The sequence below is a fragment of the Homarus americanus genome, unplaced genomic scaffold (genome assembly GCF_018991925.1).
Source record: "Homarus americanus isolate GMGI-L3 unplaced genomic scaffold, GMGI_Hamer_2.0 scaffold2548, whole genome shotgun sequence".
In the NCBI taxonomy this organism is placed as follows: Eukaryota; Metazoa; Arthropoda; class Malacostraca; order Decapoda; family Nephropidae; genus Homarus; species Homarus americanus.
The window spans coordinates 180,812-190,000 of NW_024751204.1; the positions used below are offsets into that span (position 1 = coordinate 180,812).

Genomic DNA, 9,189 nt, shown 5'->3' on the forward strand with positions numbered 1-9,189 from the left:
AGTATTGTGTCTCCAAGAGTGAGTATTGTGTCTCCAAGGGTGAGTATTGTGTCTCCAGAGTGAGTATCAGTGGCGCGTTGCACCTTCAGAGGTGAGTATTGTGTCTCCAGAGTGCAGTATTGTGTCTCAAGGGTGAAAGTATTGTGTCTCCAAGAGTGAGTATTGTGTCTCCAAGAGTGATGTGTGTCTCAAAGAGTGAGTATCGTGTCTCCAAGAATGAATATCATGTCTCCAAATGTAAATATCCAACCTCCAGGAGTGAGTATTTACACCAGGTCGCCTCCAACATGGGTTAACTTAATTAATACACTTGGGCGATAAGCTTCAAAGACTATCTATTTTTGGAGGGCTGTGAGGTGCACTCGGGCGTGACCAGCTCCACCGATAGGCCCCTCGGAGTGAGAGGCGGGAGTTATCAGGAGTGGGTATTACAGGTCTGAATACTCCAAAACCGGAATATTACAGGCTTCAATACTCCCAAACCGGATATTACAGGCTTCAGCACTCCCAAACCGAATATTACAGGCTTCAATATTCCCAAGCCCGAATATTACAAGCTTCAATATTCCAACCCGAATACAAGCTTCAATACTCCCAAACCTAAATATTACAGGCTTCCAATACTCCAAGAGGGATTATGGAATACAGGGAAGACTTTAGCAGTGAAGATTATCGGCGAGTATTTTTATTTAAGAGGATATGATATATAAAGAGTGAATATTACAGATTTGAATACTCCAAAAGGGGAATATCGTAGATTATAAAATATTCCATGATTGAGTATTGTAGAACAGGAAGACCAACACGCATACATTCACTTCAACGACGTCTTGTGGAAAAGATGGGAAAGATGATGATGATGATGGGTGAGGAGATGGGAGACGCGTAATATGGGAGGGGGAAAATGGGATGGGAGGATGTGTGTAGTATATTGGAAAGAAGAGAGAGAGAGAGAGAGAGAGAAGAGAGAGAGAAGAGAGAGAGAGAGAGAGAGAGAGAGAGAGAGAGAGAGAGAGAGAGAGAGAGAAGAGAGAGAGAGAGAGAGAGAGAGAGAGAGAGAGATCGGTAAAAAATGGAAGAGGAACAATGGAAGGGCAAAAACGTAAAGGGAAAATATGGAATGGGTAAATGAATAAGTTGATATATTACGAGAAAGACCCAAGAAAGGGTAGGTAAAGAAATGGAAAGAGGAAATGTAGAAAAAGACAAAAATAATGAACCTCAATGGAAGGGGAGATGTAATAAAGAGGAAGAATTGAAGTAATGAACTCATGAAACAGATGAAGCTGGATGGAAGAGGAAAAACCTGAATAGACTTCAAAGAGACAAAATGTGGATGGGATGGGAGGGATAGAATGGGAGGAATGGGAGAGGAGGAATCCCCGCGTTCCCATCTCGGAAAATATATAAGGAAAGGAAGGAAGATACTCCAAGATTTGTAGGGCAGCGTACAATGTTGGCCGGGGTGAACTGTGGAGGGTCTTTTGGAGGTGGGTGGAAGTTCTGCAGGCTTTTGGAGGTTTAGGAGGGCTATCGAAGGTCTTAAGAAGATTTGAAGGGGAAAACTCTGAGGGGAACGGGTCTGTTTTGGAGGTCTGCAGAGGGTGTGGGAGGGACTGTAGGTTAGAAGAGGCTATGGCGGGTGTTGGAAATCTTGGAGGAGAATTGTGAAGGGCTGAAAGAAGTTGGAGGTAGTTTGTAAACGCATGGGAGTTTTGAAGGGCATTGGCAGTGTTAGAGGTGAGGATGGGAGGAGTGTGGGGATGAGAGTTTCCTTGGAGTGTGACAGAGTGTGTTGGAGGGTGCGAGAGAGCCTTAAGAAATAATGGCATGGAGTGGGTTTTGAGTGCGTTGGAGGTCTCAGAAGGTTGGAGGAGTGTGTTATTGATCGTAATAATATTTCAAACTCTTCCACATTTCATAATCAAACACATCTCCCGTACTTATACTCTCCTTACACATAGTGATAAGGAAACAGCATCCCTCCCCTAGAGAAAACGAGATGTAATATAAACCTTTGCTAAGAGATATTTTACAGTAGTACCCCTTTATGGATAGAAAATGGAATGCATTAACCCCTTTACTATCAAATAATGGTAAAATTACTCATGGTTAATAGACTATAAATGAACAATACCTATATTTAACAAAAAAAAAATGTATAAGTTACCCCTATGTTATTTACAGAAAACGAATTGTAGTTTCCCCCTCTCACACATAGAAAATGGGAAACGGTACCCCTATATAAATCAACAGAAAACGAGAAGCGGTATCCCCACCTTATTCAATAAAAAAAAAAACCTGCAGCCATCACGGCCATTCACACAAATATTTACAAAACACATAATCTGATAATCCACTTTGCGCTTTTACAGCCTCACAATGTACAGTCGGTGTTGTATGTAACGTATGCATAACCCCATCACCATGTCCCCATAACTCTGATGATTTTGTCCCTCCATAGTCCCCCATGAAGTTTTTTCCTCCCTAACCCCATGATTTTACCTCCTATAAACCCATGATTTTGTTGTCTATACCCCCATGATTTTGTTGCCTATAAACCCATGATTTTGTCTCCTATACCCCCATGATTTTGTTGCCTATAGACTCATGATTTTGTCGCCTATAACCTCATGATTTTGTTGCCTATAAACCACTGATTTTGTCCCCCATAATCCCAATAATATAATTGTCTCCATAACAACTTTTAATTGGCCATATACCAACATAATTTTCTCTTATGTCTTTGTCCCCATAAACCCATGACATTGCCTCCATCATGCCGCATACGAGCCTCTTCAACCCCCATCTCCCCCAAATCCCCCACAACCTCCCCAAATCTCCCCCAAAATCCCTCACAACCTCCCAAAATCCATGTATCTCCCCATATCTTCTCCCCCATAACCCCATATATCTCTCACCAGCACTGGAGTCAGTACACGGGACCAACTTAACCTTGGAGAACGTGTCGAGGAACCAGATGGGCGCCTACCTGTGTATCGCCAGCAACAAGGTCCCTCCCTCCGTCAGCAAGAGAATTATTGTCAACGTGAACTGTGAGTTGTTGTGTGTGTGTGTGTGTGTGTGTGTGTGTGTGTGTGTGTGTGTGTGTGTGTGTGTGTGTGTGTGTGTGTGTGTTGGTACAGTACTCATACATAAACAATAGTAAATAACACGTGCGACAAAAAAAATTAAATAAAAAAATACTTTGATAAAAACAGAGGGCGTTAATTATATGCCCTACAAACTACCTAATTGGATAACTGCCGAGAGATAACAAACTATGTGCATAATTACCTTGTATGATTCAGTATAATTACCTTGTATGATTCGGAAACATGTATATAGTGTTGTATAATTTAGTAAGTCGAATTATATTTTGACTTCAAATATCTGTCCCGCGGCCCACTAACACCTGTCTCTTCCCCATTCACACCTGTCTCTCCTCCACTAACACCTGTCTCTACTTCACCAACACCTGTCTCTCCTTCACCAACACCTGTCTCTCCCCCCCCAACACCTGTCTCTCCCCCACCAACACCTGTCTCTCACTCCCACCAACACACCTGTCTCTCCCCCACTAACACCTGTCTCTCCCCCACCAACACCTGTCTCTACCCCACTAACACCTGTCTCTCCCCCACTAACACCTGTCTCTCCCCACAGTCTCCCCGGTGGTAAAGGCAGACAACCAGCTGATCGGATCTCCTCTCAGCACTGATGTAGAGATACAGTGCCACGTGGAGGCTTTCCCCAAGGCTGTCAACTACTGGGAGAGAGATAACGGAGAGATAATACTCAACGGGTGAGTCTCAACGGGGAAAGAGAAGTGGGTAAGGGAGGTCAGAGGATAAGGGAAAAGGGGGATTAGGAATTAAAGGAGTAAGGGCTAGAGGGGAGTTTTAAGGGTTAACAAGGGGGTAATAGTTTAAAGAGATAATGGGGAATAAGAGGTGAAGACGGTAAGGGGTTAAGGGGTAAGGCTTGAAGGGGAAGAGGGATTTTTAAGGGGTAAGGGGTAAGGGTGAAAGAGGCAAGGTTTAAGAGGGGAAAGAGTTTTTTAAGGGCCAGTAAGAATTTCTAAAAGATAAGGGGAAAGGGTTAAAGGGGTAAAATATAAGAGCATAAGACTCTACAGTAATTTGTTCGTATTAAGGGAAAAGTTAAGTGCACTTGTCATTTGTGTTTTGAAATTCGGACTAAAAAAAAAATGATAATCACCGTTATGCTCGTTGAGTGGGACTGAGCGTGGCGATATTATGCTCATTGAGTGGGACCGAGCGTGGCGATATTATGCTCGTTGAGTGGGACCGTGCATGGCGATATTATGCTAGTTGAGTGGGACCGTGCATGGCGATATTATGCTAGTTGAGTGGGACCGAGCGTGGCGATATTATGCTCGTTGAGTGGGACCGACCGTGGCGATATTATGCTCGTTGAGTGGGACCGAGCGTGGCGATATTATGCTCGTTGAGTGGGACCGTGCATGGCGATATTATGCTCGTTGAGTGGGAATGGGGGAAATTAAGACCGTAGGGAAGGACTGTGCGAGGTGAAATTATCCTTATTGAGTGGAATGGGCAGAAAAATACGTGAGTAAGGAGATGTACTGAGTGACTTGGGTGATATAATGCATGTTGAGTGGGACGGGTAAAATTATACACCCCGAGTGGGATTACCAGAGGCAAAATAAATATCACTGTGTAGAGGTAAAATTATATAGGAATAGTGTGTAAAAATTATTCTCATTGAGTGGGAGTGGCGGAGGAGTTATGCTTGCTGACTGTAGTGGGACATGGGTGAATTATGCATATTGAGTGGCGTAGGCGGTGGGAAAATTATCCACCCGAGTAAAATTATGCTCTCTGATTGGGACAGGGAAAAATAGTTATGCTCCTTGGCTGAGGTGACAGATGAAATTATGCTCCCGGAGGAAAAAAAAAAAATATCCCTGGTGAGCCGAGTGCAGAAACGAGGTATGGCATTGAGTGTAGTGGCCGGGAACGAAAACATGCTTGGTGAGTGGCCTGGTGGAAATACGCTTTCGTTAGTGGAGTGGATGTGAGGAAAATATGTAAAGGTGCGTTAGCCAGCCTCGTTACAGGGTGCTTTGGCGGGACAGATTGGCTGGGGGTGTGGGTGAGGGCACCGATGAGGCACCCATCAGTGTTATCCCGCCACCTGCTCCACACCCACCCCGCCCCGCCCCGCCACTTTGCCCCCTCCAAACTACAACAGGCATCGTGAATCAAACTCCCCATCTTCAGGTCCAAGCTAAATTGATTTTTGCTGTTTGTTTGTGTTTTTTAAAGGTTGATGTTGTGTGTTTGTTTGTTTACTTTTATTTGTTTTTTTTTATCGTTTTGTTTTTCTTAGAATAAACTAAAAAGTTTATAGTCTTTTTCGGAATAATGATGCTGATTTCTGGTGTTTGTGTGTGTGTGCAGTGTGTGTGTGTGTGTGTGTGCGTGCGTGTGTGTGTGTGTGTGTGTGTGTGTGTGTGTGTGTGTGTGCGTGTGTGTTTCCCTGGCTTCGTGGATCTGATATTTGTCTTTTCACATTTCAAATGTGTATTTTTACTTGACGTGTGGAGACGATTAAGTGTTTTAGGTTATTAAAAAAATACTCGGGTTTTACATTTGAGTTTGTTCATTTTTTTAAAGCTCAGGGAATTTTTTTTTTTTTTTTTTACATCTTGTGATTTATCTCATTTTTACTTATTTTTTGTTGAATATTTTTTCTTGTACTTCCTCCAATTTATTTTCTTGTTCGCGTTTCCATGTTAAAAGGACCATCCATCACATACACTACCATATAATGGTTGTCCCTCGTGTGACGAAGATGGGCTGTCGCCAACACAACAACCACACCCTGAGTTAACGAGCTGCATGACCCAGTGTCTAGGAACAGTCAGAGGAGGCCGGACAACTCACCAACTGCACTGGCTAACCATTACCCCGGAACATCCAAGGTCCCCAATTACTGCTGGGTAGACCTCCCATACACAGTATCATACACCTCATAGACACTACCATACAGACCACCATACCTCCCATACACACTACCATACCTCCCCACACCCTACCATACAGACCACCATACCTCCCATACACACTACCATACCTCCCCACACCCTACCATACATGCCACCATACCTCCCATACACACTACCATACCTCCCCACACCCTACCACACAGACCACCATACCTCCCCACACACTACCACCCCACACCACTACCACCCATCTCCCACACCCTACATACACCCATACCTCCCATACACACTACCATACCTCCCCACACCCTACCATACAGACCACCATACCTCCCATACACACTACCATAACTCCCCACACCCTACCATACAGACCACCATACCTCCCACACACACTACCATACCTCCCCACACCCTACCATACATGCCACCATACCTCCCATACACACTACCATACCTCCCACCCTACCAACATGCCACCATACCTCCCACACACCTACCATACAGACCACCATACCTCCCCATACACTACCATACCTCCCCACCCTACCATACATGCCACCATAACTCAAACCAGCCTACACACTGTCCCACTAATTAGCTAAGCAACGTGAACTATGGCTAGGGGAAGGGTCAAGGCTAGGGGGGGAGGGTCAGGGGTAGGGAAAGGGAGGGGAAAGGGACGGGAGAGGGGGGAAAAGTAATGGGAGAGAGATGACATGGGGAAAAGGGTAGAGATAGGTGGTGGAGGGTAAAGGGAAGGGGAGACAGAATGCAGTTGGAGGGGGAGGGAAGGAAGCGTAAATGGAGAGGGAATGGAGGAAAGAGGAAAAGGGATAAGTGAATGGGGAGGAAGGAGGAAAGCAAGGGAAGAAGAGGGGAGGGGAGAGATAAAAAGGGAGGAGGGGAAGGAAGGTAGGGGGAGGGAGAGCAGGAGAGGAGCGAGATGTGAGGGGGGGGAGAGATTGCCCAAGAGCAGAGGAGAGGAAAGGGAGAGGATTGGGAGGGAAGGCGCAGCTGTTACACTGAAACCTAATTAAAATGGTAAGATTTGTCTTCCGGTCTTGTAACAGCCATTGCTATTGGTTCTCATTATTCTTTGCCTTGTAAGGCCCGGTATGATTGGTTCTCAATATTCTTTGGTTTGTAATGGCTGCTGTGATTGGTTCTTAAATTTTCCGCTCTTTTATAAGAGCCTTTGTAATTGGTTCCTCCTGCTTGTTGGTTTGTAAGAGCCACTGTGATTGGTTATCGTTTCTTTACTGAACTAATACAGAAGAGGAAGTTAACTTACAAAATGCCTTAAGCTTACTTGTATACTAACATAGTCACGGACTTTAAACGTCACACACACACACACACACACACACACACACACACACACACACACACACACACACACACACACACACACACACACACACACACCTACCCTCTAACATCCCTCGCTCCCTACAACAATCTCACACCCCTAGCAACACAATCTAACACTCACTAAGTGTCCTCCACCAGCCTCCCTAGTGGGAATACACCCCACACACCCCTATCATCCTACACCCAACCCTCACTCTTCCCAGAATCCCCCCTCACACACTCTCCTTCACCCTCCACATAAATGACCGGCCCCGGCTGTCTGCCTGCCTGGCCAGTAGTGATAAACCGGAATTAGTGGGCTGATTAAGAATTATGAACCTTCCCGGGGCCCTGAAATACGACTTCATAACCAGTGTGGCAGAGAAGGTGATTTGTCCCGGAGTCTTTCATCTCAGGGCTCTCGGCTTTATCAGGGAGGGAATGATGCCCAGTTTTAGTTATTGTTTAGTTAAGATTTGAAGGCTGGTAGGTAGGTGGGTGGGTGGGTGGGTGGGTGGTGAGGGCGGGCGGGTGGGTGGTGAGGGCGGGCGGGTGTGTTTATCAGTGTGTTTTACTTTAGGATGAGGAGAGGGGAATGTGAGGGTTTTCTTCCTCTTCTTATCCCTTTGTCTCCCCCACCTTCATTCATTCTTCTCTATACCTCCATATTAACTCTTCCTCGTCTTCTCCTCCCCCACTCCTTCTCCCTCCTCCCTCATTACCAAACTAACCTCCTCCTTCTCTTCCTCCTCCTCCATACAGAAGGAAGTACCGCCTGGAGGAAATGACAGACTCGTACCGGGTCACCATGAAGCTGGTCATCAAGAACTTCACTAAGGGCGACGCTGGGCAGTACAAGTGCATCTCTACCAACTCCCTGGGTAAGGCTGAGACAAGCATCCGGCTCTACGAGATCGTCCTTCCCACTCAGAGGTGAGATTTTCCATAGTCAGGTAAAAATTATCCAGACTCAGGCATAATTCCCCAAACTCAGAGAAAAATTCCCCAGATTCAGGCAGAATTCCCCAGACTCAGACAAAAATCCTCACGGTCGAGTAATGGTTCTCACGCAGAGGAATAATTTCTTAGCTTTAGAGAAGACTTTCCATGCTCTGGTGATATTTCCCGAGCTTAGGTGATAATTCGTACAAGCAAGAAAATGTTCCCATATTGAGGTAAAAGTTCCCACACTCAGATCAAACCATTACTACAAAGAACTACTTGGTCCCTCCCAGTCATCTTAAGGACAACAGCCTCAGCAATCAAATTTTTATGCCATCGGGTGGGGAGACGAGATAGCAAAGGTGAGTGCCAGTGTGGTGGGCGGCGGGAGGGGCAAGTGGGGGGAGGGCAAGTGGGGGGTTTCAGGTGGGGGGAGGGCAGGTGAGGAAGGGCAGGTGGGGTGGACGGGTGAGGAGAGTGGGTGAGTAGGTCAATTACAGACTAGGGTCATCAGTATTCGGGTCGGCCAATCACAGACCAAGCCAGGCACTAAGGTCGCCCGCCCCCCTCTGTCTCCTGTCATCATCGTCTTTACGGCCACACGCTCTCTGACGCCTTTATACCTCCAGAGGTGCTTATCTCTTGACCTGGAGAGAGATCGAGGGAGAGAAGGACAGGGAGATGGAAAGAGAGGTTCAAGGGGAAGAGCGAGAGAGAAAACCCTAAAGAAAATGAGGGATTTCTGCATTACCCTACGAAAGACTCTCTAAAACCGAACGTGGTCAAAAGAAGCTTAAACTAATTTACATCCAACACGACCCCACACGATATTGACTGTCGGATAAAAAGAAAAAAAAAACGTGAAATCTTGGGGAATTACCTGTTCTAACACCCACTTC

The 9,189-nt window shown here is 45.8% G+C and overlaps 1 protein-coding gene across 1 annotated transcript in view; it reads left to right on the forward strand.

Moving 5' to 3' along the window:
* LOC121854556 (lachesin-like) overlaps positions 1–9,189 on the forward strand; it is a 153,505-nt gene that overhangs the window by 135,586 nt on the left and 8,730 nt on the right. Inside the window, 3 exon segments of the mRNA XM_042349234.1 lie at positions 2,925–3,056; positions 3,667–3,805; positions 8,111–8,281. Of these exon segments, the coding sequence (XP_042205168.1) occupies positions 2,925–3,056; positions 3,667–3,805; positions 8,111–8,281 (442 nt within the window).